This window comes from Anopheles funestus, chromosome 2RL (assembly GCF_943734845.2).
Source record: "Anopheles funestus chromosome 2RL, idAnoFuneDA-416_04, whole genome shotgun sequence".
NCBI classification, from domain to species: domain Eukaryota; kingdom Metazoa; phylum Arthropoda; class Insecta; order Diptera; family Culicidae; genus Anopheles; species Anopheles funestus.
In genome coordinates, this window is record NC_064598.1 from 62,617,868 (window position 1) to 62,633,884 (window position 16,017).

Consider the following 16,017-nt stretch of genomic DNA (forward strand, 5'->3'; position numbering starts at 1 on the left):
GTGAAACAGATATTTAATAAATAGCCCTGTACAACACCAGTTTTTTCCAAATTCCAACGATCTAACGATGTACAATCAATATATATTTTAATGTAGAGTAAAGTCGATATTTTTTAAAATTTTGCAGTAAAAAGATATCTACTGAATAGCTGTAGACCACAGATCACATGGCTACTTCGAAAATGTTCAAAATTACGTAAAGGCCTATTCAACGGACATAAAAAGCTTTTTGTTATCTGGGATTTCGAATAGAAAGCGTTTTCGAATTTCCACTGCGAAAACGTTACATGGGCTGCTAATGTCATTTTGCTTGACCGATGATTTACCACAGTGAACACAACAGCAAAACAAAAAGCTGTGCAGTTTGAAAATCACATTTCGCTTACACGGATGGTATTAATTTTAGAGAATAAAGTTGTTAAACGTATCGCTTAGTATGTAGTGCGTGTTGTGTAGTTCATCTGACCAAATAGATAGTGCCGATCAATTTTCATTCGATATCACCGTTTACGTTTACGCACCGAAAAAAGAAGACAACGAAGAAGTTGGTTGGTTTTGATTTGTGGTGTGCCGCGTCGTTCCACCCTGTTTGCATAACATTGCAGCGTACGCACTAAGCGCTACGTCGTCCGGAGTGATTAATTTTCGCTGCTATTAGATTTATTTGATTTGCGTGTCTTGTTCTAGCAGTATGAGTGTGTGCATGGTGTAGTTTGTTAAATGTTCCACCGCGAAACAGAATCTGTGTTGTAATGCTATGAGCAGCAACAGTCCTCCTTCGCGAATGAGTGGCGATCGTACACCACGATCGAGAAGAAAGTTGCGACGTGATACTTTGTCTGTCCGTGTGTTCGTTCGTTTGATAAATTTAGAGAAATCGATCGCCGTACCGTGATGTGTTTTTTGCCTCCGAAGTGGCACACGCTGAAAGTAAAAAGCTGCTCCAAAGTGCTTCCGTTTGCTTCCCCAGCGGTTCTGATGATCAAGCAATTTGCGGGGAAAAATGCTTCGTACTGAAGCGGAAAAAAGAAGCCTCAATGGAATGTGGTGCCTCTTTCTTTGACGTCCGAATGTGTCCCTTTTGCAATCGACCGTAAACATCACCGAAAAAAAAAGGAGAGCATTAAAAAAACAGTGCCATTCACACAGGTCCACACCGTCCGCCAGCCAAACTAGGTGTCTGCGTGTCAAACTGCAAAGTGGCGTTTTGGGCATTGGAAAATTGTTTCCACCGTCGCCGTGGAGCCGTAGCGGTCGCGCTCAAATGCTGCCGATGTTGAAAGTGAAGCAAAAATGAAGTGTAAATGCAATACCGCTGCAATAGCTGTCGTGTCAAAAGTGGGCAAACCCATCATCGTAGTAGCATCGTCGTCGTCGTTGTCACCGTCGCCATCATCGTCGTCATCGGTGGTGTCAGCATCAATCCTGCACGCCGGTGTAGGAAGCTCGAAGCAAGCGCATAGGTGCGTGCGGTAGCGATCATCCACTGTGGTCCATTTCCCTCACAGCACTGCACATGCACAGCATCGGTCAACGATTCCATTTGTAGTGGTGTAGGTGATGCACTAGCAGTACCGTCGTTCGTTTGCATTCGAGCAGTGCGATTAGATTTAATTAGCTACGTATTGTATGGATTCGTCAAGGCAAAATTTGCGGCGATAGTGGTGCAGCCATTGGCATGCGAAAGTAGAATAAATTCTGGAGAAACACACCATCGTTGAAGTGAATTTAACGTCGAAGGTTAATGTAAATGCGCTTGCGCTTCTAGCCATTCGGTCATCGTTTTCAACCCGACAAGATCAGTTTCTGCGTCAACTGTCGTAGGAGTGCGAAAAAAAAGAAAAGAATTACGACCAATCACCATCCCAAGCCAGGGGGCAGGGTAACCAGAATCTGAGCAAACGGCGATCAAACGATCGTACACTGTGTGTGGGTGAGCAGCAAAAGTTAAAGAAAACTAAAACAAGTAACAGAAATCATCTGGAAGTGCGTGTATCACAGCATACGGAATACAGTCTACTACGAACTCAAAATGCCTTTCCGCCTAAAGTTGAAAAAATCTCGCCATTACAATGTCATGTCCAAGAGCCTGTTCGTCATATCCGTCGATCATTTGGGTGAGTAACTAATTGTAACGTGTAACGTAGCAACCGGTTTAGAATTAATGGATAAAATGTAGTGAAAAATAATAGTATCAAAAACTCGATCAAATAATATTTTGGTTTAGTTTAAAACATGGGATCGGATAACTATTGTTACATAAACATCCGGTCCCCATCGAACCAACAAACAGGTGAAATGAAACCTGCACGATCGCGAGGGAATTGTCCAGCGCTATTTGAACATTCCGTTGTATCCTCTGCATGTATGTGTGTGTATGTGTGTGGACTAGGGGGATGAGAATCAATGAAACTAAAACTGCCATCATGCAGGGGTTGACATTCCACGACGCTGAATAACAAATAGACGTCACCGTATAATATTAGTGAACTTGGTTCGCTGCGTCGCCTACCTCGATTACGGGCTATGTGTTCTCTGGAGATCGTTCGCCACCGCCCCGTCATCGTCCAGTGATTTCGATGGGGAAAAGTTGTGTTTCGAATAGGGGGTGAGGACGTAGGCACGTAGAAAGAAGCAAAAAAAAAACAATAAACAAACGCAGACAAAGGTACATAAACCGTGTCTGCCCGGTGTGTGCAAATCAACCTGCCAGAATTTTCTGCCCATTGAATGTCGTTAGCGGTAGTTGCTGGTTAGTAATAGGCATCTTCATCAGCACTCTCACGTGTACGAAAAATGCATATTAATGATAAATTTCTCTACTATCGTTCTATCAATCATAGGAAAAGAAACTGAAAAATAGATAGAAGCAAAAAATGCTTTGGAGTATTAATTTATAAATAAAAAAACATTTAATTTTAATTATCCTAATGAAATCATTAAGCGAGAGATGACACCTTCTGACAGCTTAATGCTTTTGACTTACTTAACTTACTTTTACTGAACATCATGCAGAAAATTTTGATCATTCAATTCCAGTTGGACTGTGTCAAGACTCATACTAAAATGTAGAATTTGTTTTAACTTAACTTACTGCATATCAACACAAATATACAGAACACCGGTCATACCGGTTATTATTTTTCATTTAATTAATTTCTATAGCTCATTTATTCGTAGTTGACCATAGATATTCATTGATATAATGGAATAATTTTCGTTTCAGTTAACTACAATTTAATTTAATATTTAACAACGTTAAAGAAAATAGTTTTGAATCCAACAATTGTTTGCATATATTTATAATGTTAACAAAAATATCTGCAAAATTAAAAAAAGTCCGTCATTATCTCTGGTTTACTTTATCTCAAGAAATTTGCTTAATTATGATGTGCTTCAATCACACTCCACAATGGGTCGTCTGGTGTCTTTTTGAAAGGACCAACCCACCGTAGCCTGACGAGTCGTAATTCGTTGCACGATAGTGAATTCAGAAGCGATTTAACACATCCAATTTTCGTGAGTTTGATAAAATTGATGAAATGCTATTTAATTAGCAAACTAGTTAGGAGGTGCGTGAGAAACTGGTGATGTCATATTAACGTTATTTAATGCTGGTTGTGCAAAATCGATTAACTCTGCATTTTTATTTAAGCAATATTTGAACTTAAATTTTCTACAATACCTAATCTAATTAGGTTTGTTATGAAATTAAATTACTTACAGTATTTGATGTTTCTTCATATTATTAAAATGTATAAATCAAGGATTATACATTTTTATTGTTAAAAATGTTTGCTGCTTTGGAAGAAGTTAGTATGCAAAAGTAAAACTATTGTGCCGCATTATATTTTTTTTATATAATTATAAAACAGTACACCGTATTGTTTCTGATTATGCCAGATAAGACCTCCAGGCTAGCACAGCATACCTTACGCCTGCAGATATATTGCCCAATGATCTTCAAGCTATCAACAAACCATGGAACGTAATTTAAAGACGACATCTCTTTATGAGACGGTGACAAGATTTGCTTGATTAACATCCTTTAACGAAACGACAAGTGGCAGACAAAGAATGCGAAATGATTACACCACCTTCCAGCGGTCGTGCAAATGTGGTACAAACATGAACAAATATTTACATCCAACGGTATCTTACAAAAAAAGCTCGACCATCTATCTCACCTCAGCGTTGACATTCATCCACTGTGTTATCAAAGCATTCTCTTTCGTCAGGCCTCGTTTGTTGTATGTTTGATTGCACACATTTGATAACAGCACGCAATGCACGAAGAAGCATTCTGGAAGCTCAGCGTCACAGCGAATTGCGGTTAGATAGAGATGAGCGATACTATTCTTTGCCGGTAGGAAAACGCCTATTGACCCGTTTTTGCGTTGTTTACATGTCAATAAATTCGTATTCCTATTTTTTACGATATTTGGTGTTTGATTCACTGAATGTGATGTAGCTATTAGTACTGGAAATGAATATAACATTCAAATATCTGGTTAAATTAAACAGAAAACTGTTGACTCATATAGCATCGCAGAAGAGGGAACTTCAATCAATCTGTCCATGGGTGTATAAATTCAATTTTATCGCTGCCAGTTCAATGGACAGAAAAGGCAAAACTTTCTTGGTGGCCACTTTCAGCATCAAGTGGACCGCGTCTTGTACACCCTCTGACAACCCTCTGATGCCACTGACACCTACGCTTGGTAAAACAGGGAAAAACAACTTCTCCGTTGTGGCGCACACGGTGGACACCCCACCGTTTACGTAGTGGCGGCAGATACCTTAAGTCGTACGTCTTCATCGCCTTTTCGTAGCTCGATATCGAGGGTGCTTTGCTGCGATGCCTCTCACTGTAAATGGGGGAGGGTTGATAAGAAATGTAATACCTCACTGTAGCCTACCTTGCTGGGCCTCAGATTCACGTACTCGCCGAGCGACGTACTTTGTGCCTACCCGATGGAATGACTGTGTGGAATGCGTGACGACAAACGCATTCAAGGAACTGAACTTACAAAGCTTCCGCACGATGTATAGCGAATGCAGCTTTCCATCGTGGTCTCCTTCTTCTTGCATTGGTAAATGTGCACTACCACGTACCTGAGTCACAATGATGTCAAAGGATTGTGCGAGAATTAAGGAATTTACCTTGTCTGATAGGAAGTAATCGGCTGATTGAAAAGTGTGTAGGGGTAAACAAAAACCAACATAAAATTTTAAAACGTTCAATACCCAGGAAATATTCAATTTTGTTCCAGAGATTATAATTGATAAAAAATTGATAGATTTTTGAAAAATTTTCAAATTTTTGAAATTCATACCAAATTTTAAAGGAAGGAATAAACGAAAAAAAAACTTAAAACACCATCTTGTACGTCAAAGGCACGGTTGTAGCATGATCTTCACCTTTAAGGCTTCAGCTAATAAGGGTATCACATAAAACTATCAATTACAAAGAGCTTTAGTTTTTATTGTAAGTTCAGCATGTTTGCTTGTTCTCAATCGATCAAAACGTTTTCTCGTTATCGTTAAATGTAAAATAATGTGTTTGTAAAGTAACTTAATGAATCTCAATGAGATATCGGATTGAGATATTGTTAAATAATGTAAAACCAAAAAATCACTTAATCGAAAATTACCCTTAAAATTTAAATCTAGGGGTAGTAGTATACATACAATTGTAACGAATAGAGTTAAACCGTTTAATTATGGATCGGTTGAGTTACGCAAAAACAAGTACATGATGAGGGTGATTTTTTAAATATCAGGATAGAATGGCTACTCCAATTTTTTTCAGTATTTTGCATTTTTTTTCCATAAGGAACGGTCTGGCCGTATTGCTAATATTTTGCATATTCATAAATAAGAAATTATTAGAGATATAATAGGATTTACCAAGTATTGGTAAATTGTGTTACACCTTACGGAAATGTTTGTCTAAAATCATTACACAGGCTTTCGAAAATGTGTGTAAATATTTCAAGAACAGGGATTTGCATTGGGATGAATTTATGTTTCTGTTTATTACTTTCTAATTTTTAGGTTGATCGATTTCAACTGTTACTACATATTACTGAAACCTTAGAAGAAATAAAATAATATTATATTTCTTATTTAAGAGAGAAAAACAAATTATTTTGAAATAAGAGGATCTAACTAAAGAACGATCTTTAGTAGCGCTTATAATTCGAAACCATCATCACCTACGTTTAATTTCGAAACGGTAATTTGTAATTTTGTAAGAAAATGTTTCGTTCTATCCAAAGATAATATTAGATCTTATGGTTAAAAAGCATTCTTCGAAATGAATGTCTGTTGTTTGAATGCCTAACACTTATCAATTCACTGTTTCAACTGTGACGCCCGCAATCGGATGCTAGCAGTGATTGAGTGCGGCGAGCTTGGTTTGGCTGGAGCCTTACATTTTCCTTCGTGAATGTGCGTGATAACTGTTAGTTTGGCCTCAGCCGACCACTGGAGAGATCGGTCGAACAGAAGTTACCGAGGTGGTGTTTACCGTGTTTTTTGTGCGTTTCGTTGTTTCATCACCAATACCACTACAACCGCTTGCCCACCGGGTGGGTGGATGGATTTCTTTCGCTTCCCAGGCGGGCGTATCTTCCTCCGATTTGCCGTTGTTACTGGTTGGCGCCGATTGGCAAGTCAAGTGGCGTAGAGCAGGTTCTCAGTGTAGTTCGCATCGTGGTAGTAGTTGCGGCTTTTGGTGCGTTACATCCGCCCATCGGTGAATAATTCGCACGTGGAACGTGCTGTTGTAGTCGGACCGGGAATCCGTGGAACGGCTATTATTCCTCCGGACAGCGTCGTCACACCGTATATGCCGCGTATTTTAATGATCACCTCCGTGTGGTATACTTGAAAGCATTCGACGATGATGTCATTACGATTGAAGGAACGTTAATTCTATCGAAACTGCTACATCCACTGAGCTTGATCAGTTCAATTTGCGTACTACGATCGACGTTCAACGTGAACGCCGCGGAGATGTGTGTTTAGTGAGTGGGTAGTTCGTGTTCGAAATAGTGTTTGCTCGGTACTAGCTGCATCAGGGGAAAAAGGTTTTGCAGTATTCATCGTGGACGTACAGAAAACCAAACCACACAACATGCTCCAGTTAGTCGTTACCATTTTAAGTAAGTGTGTTAGCCACGAAAGCCAAATTTGAAGTAGTGCGAAGAGATCTTTCATGTTCGGTGCCCTTGAGATCTTAAGCTCCATTAAGCGCTCCTGTCAGAAGGTTTTTTTGGGGGAGTGGGGGGGGGGGTTGTTTGCTCACGGAATTCCATTCCTTTCGACCTGCGGGTGAAACACAGGCGTAAAATAAGAACAGATTTTATTTACCTCAAATATTGTCCATTGCTCATTTACAACCGCTCTGCTGCATATCAAGTAGGGGGAGGATAACAAATAAGATACTGTCTTCTACGATTTTGTCTGAAGACGCATACCTTTTGCCGGGGGGAGATTATTCAAATTTACAACCCCGTACGTTTTTTTCTGTACGGTATGTGATTGTGTTGGTGAGGTAAAGAATGCGGTGATAAGAGAACATTGGTGGCAGTCGCTAATTTGTCATAGACCAGCCGCGTTTAGTGAAAAACATTTTTTATGGTTAAAGGTGCGATAAGTAAACGCGTGAATGAGGTAGAGGAAGCGCCCTACAAAAATTAATGGAGCTTTTGAAGAGAGCCGAGACCCGCTTGCCTCAGCGGTTGATGTTTTTAGTAAATGCGCCGTGAAAAATGGCGTTCCAGGTGGAAAATGTGCTTTCCGATAAGCTCTCGCGCTTCGTGTTTCGTGTTCCGAAAGGGGGCCAATTTGTGTGCCGGTTTAGCATCGGTAAATAAAACCGAACGGTACCGCAGCGGGGTACGGTCTAAAATTGCACGTGGAGGTGTTTCGATCAACCGGTTGAAAATCACCCCTTAAACACGTACCATAAGGGCATCGTCGGCATACCCGGAAACGGCCCGAAAGCGGCCCAATAGTTACCAGAACCTGTCTGTCTGACAGGAAGTGACGATGAAGCTCGTGCTTTACGTCGAATGCTTCCGTCGATAAGGGGGAACGCTGTTTTTGATTCCACATTCCACAATGGCCTAAGGGTGTAAACTGGGTGACTGGATAACCGCATCCCCCTTTTCGCAAAGCCACATAGACACTGTCCATCAAACGCACGTACTTGGGGCGGTTAAACAATCATTCCTTAATTGTTGGTATTGTGCCCATCAGCCGCAACCGATCGCGCCGGCAAGGTTGCCCTTGAACGGGAGAGAAGACTAAACACTGCAACTCTCGATCAGGGCTGCTTTTGTTTCTTGTTGTGAGTCAGCAAAAGTTGTCATTGCTGTAATCGTTGATGAATTTGCGGTATGTTTGATGGAGGAATCTCCTTGCGTGTTATGTATTGTTTACCTTTTAGTGGCCATTTTTGTGGCGCTGCCATCAAACGTGTACTACCGCATTGCATTTAAAAAAAACAGTGGTTTAAGCTGAACAATGGTATTTGTGTACTTTGTTGTGGTTTTTTGTTACATTTACAGTCGTTTAACTAAAATGGCGATTAAGAAATGATGTAAAATTTATGTACGAAGTTCAACAATTAAAAACCCCATGTTTATCGCATGATTGCTAATGTGTTTTTCAATACGATTTGATATCTTCTTCGATCTATTGTCAGATTGTGAGTGATTGGTTCGTGATAGTAAAAAAATCGATCATAAGCTTGTTTTATCCTCCAAAGTTAGTTGTTATATTTTCTACTTTACAATTTGTATTCCTTTTCTACTTCTGGACAACAACTCTCAGAATAGCAAGATCGATGATGACAGTGCGACATCACAATAGGTGTTAGGTTAATATTCATTTTCATAACACAAAAAATACCTGTAGATTTGTCTGTTAATCGTTGTTTATTTATTGCTAAACATGCGTTTTACGTATGTAAACACCTTTAAAAGGTAATGCGTAGAATTAATTAAAGGTCGCCTGGTGGTTAAGCGATAATGGCTTTGATTTCTACTGCAGGGGTTCGATTCCAATTCTCATAAATGGAATTTTCAACAAATTTAAGCTGTGCAAAAAAGTTTCCAGGGGTTTCCTCAAAATTTGATACATTGTGTAAAAAAGATATTTTTTAAAAAGGATTTAAGGTTTGTTAAAGAACTGTTAAAGGAAGTTTAACAATTTCCAAGTTTTCTGGCATGATCCAGGCGAAAACAAATTCTTTCCCTTGAACACAAGAACGAATCGAGCCAATTAGTGATTCTATGCACTAAAAAGGCTCTATCTCTAGTAAGAGTGTTCTGCATCGATAAATACTAGTAGCGGTAGAAGTGATATCATGTCTAATCTATAAGGAGAATAAAAATGCACAATCCTCCAAATAGTTACTAACCGAAACAGCAACATGTAACTGATCATTGTCGTGATGGAAATTTGTCTAGTCTCACACTCGACTGTTCTGACTTACTGTTTATCACAAATGATTTGACCATTCAGACGCAGTTCATAATATATGACACCCTTCTGATCCCACCTTTTTTCGATTAAACATCTTTTGTTACGTATAAGGTTATCATATAGTATTTTGTCTTTTAAGTTTTCTGAAGCAAAATAGAGCCTCAGTTATCTATTTTTTGAGGAATAATATTAGCTCTTACCACAAATGATGTATTTTTGCTTAAATGCCGAAATCAATGCACAAATACCATAACGTGATATACCATGATGTGATGTTATTAAAAGACATTTAAACAAAAAATATGCCCAGCACAGTTTGAAATTGTTTCCGGTAATGTACAGGTGGCGTAAACTTTTGTGGAATACTGGAAATTTACTTACTGGAGAAATTATCGAGGATCGCTAGGATTTGACACTAAATACCTTAAACCATAACTTACTTCGCAACTTTCTAATTGTTTGATATATTTGTGTTCATTGTCGTTGATTTCCACCATTGCCAAGAAATTAATTCGATTTTCTTATTTCCATGCTTTCAGACTCATCTACCAAGATCGACTGCACGCTAAGCTCGGAAAGCACCGGCCAAGAATGTCTGGAGAATGTATGTCAACGAATATCGATCCAACAACCGGAGTTCTTTGGTCTCCGATATGTGGTCAAAGGCACGACCGATGAGATGCGATGGGTGGACCTGGAACGTCCGCTCAGTCGTCAGCTGGAGAAATATTCAGCCAACTCGAAGATTTTACACCTGCGCGTGATGTACTATGTACTGTCGGGCGTCAGTTTGATACAGGACGAGGGTACGAGAAACTATTACTTCCTGCAGCTGAAGCACGACGTTGTGGAGGGTCGCATCAATTGTGATCCTCGGCAGGCGGTGATACTAGCAAACTACAGTCGCCAGGCAGAGTATGGTAATCATCAGGATCGACACACGGTTGAGTACCTCAAGACGTTGCTGTCCTTTCCGCATGAGATGGTTCATGCAAACCTGCTGGAAGCACTAACGGAACAGGTGATCCAGCAGGCACATGAACTGCACAACGTAACGCAAGGTGACGCAGAAAGTCTGTACATCTCCGCTTGTCAGCAGCTGGACGGTTATGGCCAGGAAACATTCACAGCGAAAAACGAAAGCGGGCTGGAGGTCATGTTGGGAATCTCAGTGTCGGGCATCATAGTCGCAAGTGACACAAACAAGTTTTACCCGTGGCGTGATATTACGAACGTGGTGAACCACAAGCGTGCGTTCAATATTGAGTGCACAGTGCCACGGGAAAGCGCCGGATTCACTGTGGCAGACGTTGCTACCGGTCGTTACATCTGGAAGCTGTGTGCATTGCAGCACCGATTCTTCGTCACGTACGAGCAGAATCAGACGCAAGCGAGCCAAATGAACCTGAATCTGTTCCAGAATATGGGTGACAATTTGAACGACAGTCGGGATGATCTGTTGAGCGAACAGCAGTACATGCATGCGCAGCAACATCAACCGAGTCCATCGCCGGGAGGATCTCAGCCTCCGTACCAGGGCTCGATGGGGACGACAAGTTGGCCAAGTACACACGAACTGGCATCGCATTCGTCGAGCATGTGGAATAATGCGACCCATCAACAGCATGCAATAGTAGACACACAGCCCGGAGGCGGTGGAGGCGGTGGTCACTTATCCTCTAGCAATATCACAATTGCGACCGGTGTTGGCGGAAGCATCAATAATCTCAACAATCTCAATCCGGTAAATATGATGCAGTCGTCGCGTTCTTCCGGGCTCGATATGAACCTCAACTCGACATCCAACACCACGGTACCGTTGGAGTACTCGAACCAGATGGGTTCCAACTGGGGTTTAAATCCGGTCGGTTCAAATGCTTCGCTGATAAACCGTGCCCAAAGTTCGTCTTGTTTGGATTTAAGCAACAATAATCTAACACCCGACCGGGATCGGCTAAAAGCGCTCCTTCCGACTTATCGACCAGCGCCGGATTACGAGACAGCTATACAGCAAAAGTACCGTTCAAGTAGTAACGATGTGCGCCTGGTTAATGGGAATTTACTGCACCTGTCCGCCTCGCAAATGCTCGCGGCACAAGAGCAACAGCACCAGCAACAGGTAGCACCAGCAGGACATCATCTCGAGTACGGAATCACCGGTAGTCAACCGGATGTGTCCTATTACGGACAGCATTTGCAGCAACAGCAGCAACAGTCAGCCACCCAACAACAAGTTCACCAGCAACCATATCCAGATGTAACGCATCATACAACGACTCACATAATAGGTCCACACTACTCGGATGCGTCCGATTATGGGTTGACGCACCGATTTAAAATGATGCGACTGGTAAAACCACCTCCGCCATATCCCGCCAATCGACTCAGTTCGACCTCAACGCCCGATTTGGCTTCCCATCGGGCACTGCTCGGACTGCGCAGTGCTCAAGTGTCCGGTTCTAGTCCCGATCTAGTGTCAACGCGTCCCTTGATGAATCATCATCATCATGCGGCACATCTTCCACACCATCAGCTACAAATTGCTCACCTTTCGCAGAGCGGTGGTCAAGTTTGCTATCCTGGCTTAGCGACTGCTGGCAATACTCATGCACAGCTGCATCATTCCCAGACGATGCTACCACACGGAACGTATGAGAATTTAAACTTTATGGAGAATCTAACATCAACAAAAGCTGGGCTAATGTCGGCCGCGAATCAAGCTGCTCCGGGTAATGTGTACTATTATGTTCCGGGAGGAATGGAGCATATTTTGCTAACTAGTGGAAGTGCACCGGGCGGTGATAGTAACAATCCGTCCTACCACACTACTGCCAATGGTCATATCGGATTAGCCCCGAAAACGCTGCTGAACCGATCATCTCAGCATATCAACGGATCGATCGAACCTATTTATGAAAACGTTCCACTACCCTGGAAGGATGACAACGAAGCATTGGGAGAGGTACGAAACCGAACTGCAAGCGTTCAGTCAGCTCCGGGAGTGCAGCATCAACCGACGATGCGACCGATGCCTCCTACGCCACCGCAACCACAAACGCCAACTAGTACCAGTGCACCGGTGAGTGGTCTAGATGGTGGTGCCATGTTTAACATTCAGTCTCAGGCCCAACAACCGCAGCAACAGCTACAACACAAGCCATCTGTGCAGCAACAAACACAGGAACAGTCAACAGGACGCCAGCAACTGATACAACAGCGAGTTTCAGAAGCGGGAGGATCAACCACATTAATGGGTCCACCGGCGCCTTCATCAGCCGATGTTCCAAAGCACCAAACCAATAATCATTCAGGCAGTATAGACACTCAGCTGAACATTTCTACCACGACGACAACAACGACGGCATCGAGTGGAACAACGGCACAATTGGGCAAGGAACCAACAGCTATAAATCGTTCACTTTCATCGAATAATGTTCTTGATGCTTCACAACTCTCCAACTACACACTGAACGAGACTGTCCAGAGCGGTAGCGTTCGCAATGGGCACAACGATTCCGGCATCAGTTCAATTACGGGATCGACTAATCTTGGAGGTAGCGGTGGTAGTACAACTAGTCGTAACACTACTCATAACAATAGTTCGGCAAACACTTCAACCACTACGACGTCATCCGTGAAGGAAACGAAGCGAAAGCGCATCTGGGAAATACTCGGCGGTCGATCGAAAAACTCCACGGACAAGCAGAAAAGTGCCACCCTTGGACGGGAGAAGGATCGCAAAAAGAAAGGCTCCGTAGAGCCCAGCGTAGATGGCAGTGGAAGTGGTGGAAGTGCTAACTCATCTATGAATGAGGGAGCAAACGGTGGACAGCTACGCCATCGTTGGTCAACGGGATTACCAAGGTTACAACCATTGCCGGCAAATATTAGCAAAGAGAAATTGGTATGTTTGTCTCATATTAGCAAATTGTCGAGCCTGGCATTTAAATCTTTCCTCTTTCACTAGTGTTCGCTATTGGAATCGAAACTGGCGGATCCTCAGCTGTACTGTGAATTTGAGCGCATACCTAAGCGTAGTGAAAGCGCCATCTACAACTGTGCCTTGGCGGAGGATAATAAAAATAAAAACTTTGATTCATCCTTTCTGCCGTACGATAACAATCGAGTGCGATTAACACCGACCCGGGATAACCGTATGGGTTACGTGAATGCTTCTCACATAACAGTAAGTGCATCAAATGATTCTTTTAACAAATATGTTCGCAATCCCGAACACACCGATCGGCCCGAGTTGTCTGTTTAGGGCTACAATGGTTAATTAAATTTCTTGAAACTAATTTGTTTATTTCCTATTCACTAGAGTACGGTTGGTAACAAGCAAAGGTTCTATATTGTCGCCGAGAGCCCGAACGACACACTGACGACCAACATATTCTGGCAGTGCGTCTGGGAGGCGGATGTTTATTTACTGGTGCAACTATCCAAAGAAGTTAACTATATCCCGCAAACGAGTGAACGCTGCTTGGAATATGGGCAGGTAAGTAATGTTGCTGCCCTCCCTATACTAGTTTAAAAAGAATCATTTTCACAATCGTTATTTCGTCCACGGTTTACAGTATCAAGTATGGCGCGAATTTTCCCAAGAGACCGATCGCTGCACAACGAGCAAATTGCGCGTCTACCACACACAAAGTCGTCGTTATCGATCGGTGTGGCATTTGTCGTACACGGAGTGGGCCGATCAGAACTGCCCAGGCGATGTTGGACATTTTTTGGGTAAGAAGAGCTTCTTTCTATAAAATCATACGATACCCTGGTATATTCGAACGTTTGTTTCATTTAGGATTTTTGGAAGAATTAAACTCCGTTCGGTTGGCCTCAATTGCGGAGGTTCCACCATCGCACAATACCAATCCGCCGGTGTTAATACACTGCAACGAAGGTGGTGGACGAACGGGTGTGACATTAGTAGCGGACTTATTGCTGTATACATTGGATCATAATCAGGTACGTTAATAGAACGACGATGAAACATTTAAAAACTTGACAACCAAAGCGTAGTATTAAAATGTTTCTTTCTTTGTCTATTTCCTTCCATTCACAGGACATTGACATACCGCGATTGATTGGTCAAATACGACAACAGCGGGACAGTATCATACCTTCATTAGCGCAGTACAAATTCATCCATGCACTGCTGATACACTACTTAAAGCAAAACAGACTGATCTAAGGCTAATGATCGAGAAACACACTGCAAGGTGCTATGTAAAAACTATGCAAGTTTTGGTTATTTTTCTGACTGTTTCTAATCAGATCACTTTTGACGAATATGAGAAAAAAAAGAACGAGTGAAAAGATCAAAGCACTAAATTAGTAGGTAACGCAAGTGCCTTATTATTAAAAACACGCCAAATCTGACCGGTAAAGCAGCGAGCAATACCCATAGCTACCAATGATTGTACTTGATCGCAAATGTATTTGATAGAAAGCACAAATTAAGTGTAGTGCTCTTACCAGCTGCAGGCAAACGGGCAATAAATCAGCAAACCTATGATCAATGCGAACGTTAGTATTAGTTTAGATGAAAATGATGTATTATTTGATCTTTTAAAATCTTTTAAATTAACAATAACGAAATCCTACGGTACTACGTGGAAAGATAAAATGTTTTAGCTAGCTAGTATTACAATTCCAACTACTAATGCAATTACTTTTTGTACCATCTATGTCAATAAGCGTATCGTGTAAAAGAACGACAGAACGACGTTATAATTAAAGTTTAATTTCAACCACCAGTATAGAGAGTTACTTTCGCGTCAATAATGTAGAAATGTGCTAAATTTTTGTAAGACTTCGTGTCGTAACTATCGTGGAAAGTAGGGATAAAAGGGGTACGAGAAAAAGCAATTGTTTTAGATGTGCAAATGATTAACAGGATAACGAAAAAGTATTTCCTTCGCTGTATACATGTAGGTGATTATTTATGTGTACGTCGTTATGTGACCACTAGTGGCTGTATTTTTATAACTGTAGGCAACGATTTAAGCAATGTAATAATGTAATAAAATTTGACACCATGCATTCATTTGTACTTCTCGCTCAATGAGTTTGTTTTCACATATTGGGCATTTTTGAAAGAACGATTTGATTGATTTTTGTTTTTGGGTGGAAAATTCAAAATGAATTTGAATAATTCAATTACCTGCTTTCTCTTTCCTAATTCTCCTAATTCTCTTTCCTTCATTACCAAGCTTTTGTTTTCAATTGGTTAATTAACCTTCAAATTAGGATTAATTGATCTTTTATTGTTGGTGCAAGAATCCACGCAATCAGAAACATAAAGTTAGGTTTGCAAAAAAAAAAATACTCCAAGAAATGCTATCCTCGTATTTTGAATCTGTTGCTTAATTATCAAAACCCATACAGTCCATTCAGACGTCTTTTCTTAACTTTATTTAGGCTTCAACAACACTTTTTTCTATTTCCACAGTACAAAGTAGCATTACATCGTTACATTCGGTTTTTGAGATTCAAAACGTGTTTAAAGCGATTTAC

At 41.3% G+C, this 16,017-nt stretch overlaps 1 protein-coding gene across 2 annotated transcripts; it reads left to right on the forward strand.

The window, feature by feature from the left end:
- Nucleotides 1-313: 313 nt before the first annotated feature.
- On the forward strand, nt 314-15,565 carry LOC125766105 (tyrosine-protein phosphatase non-receptor type 14). Of its 2 annotated transcripts, none has more exons than XM_049431744.1 (7): nt 314-2,117; nt 10,038-13,402; nt 13,466-13,684; nt 13,820-13,996; nt 14,076-14,235; nt 14,303-14,466; nt 14,564-15,565. In XM_049431744.1, the coding sequence occupies exons 1-7, from the start codon at nt 2,033-2,035 to the stop codon at nt 14,690-14,692; spliced, it is 4,299 nt and encodes a 1,432-aa protein (XP_049287701.1). In that variant the 5' UTR covers nt 314-2,032; the 3' UTR covers nt 14,693-15,565. The 2 variants fall into 2 exon arrangements, with proteins under 2 accessions (XP_049287701.1, XP_049287702.1); XM_049431745.1 differs by lacking the exon at nt 314-2,117 and adding an exon at nt 6,176-7,169.
- Nucleotides 15,566-16,017: the final 452 nt, after the last annotated feature.

Excerpts from the sequence above, each read along its gene's own strand:
- LOC125766105 (XM_049431744.1), top strand. The coding sequence starts at position 2,033 with ATGCCTTTCCGCCTAAAGTTGAAAAAATCTCGCCATTACAATGTCATG. Across the intron at positions 13,997-14,075 it reads GCTGCTTGGAATATGGGCAG|TATCAAGTATGGCGCGAATT; the intron begins GTAAGTAATGTT and ends CACGGTTTACAG. Across the intron at positions 14,236-14,302 it reads CGATGTTGGACATTTTTTGG|GATTTTTGGAAGAATTAAAC; the intron begins GTAAGAAGAGCT and ends TGTTTCATTTAG.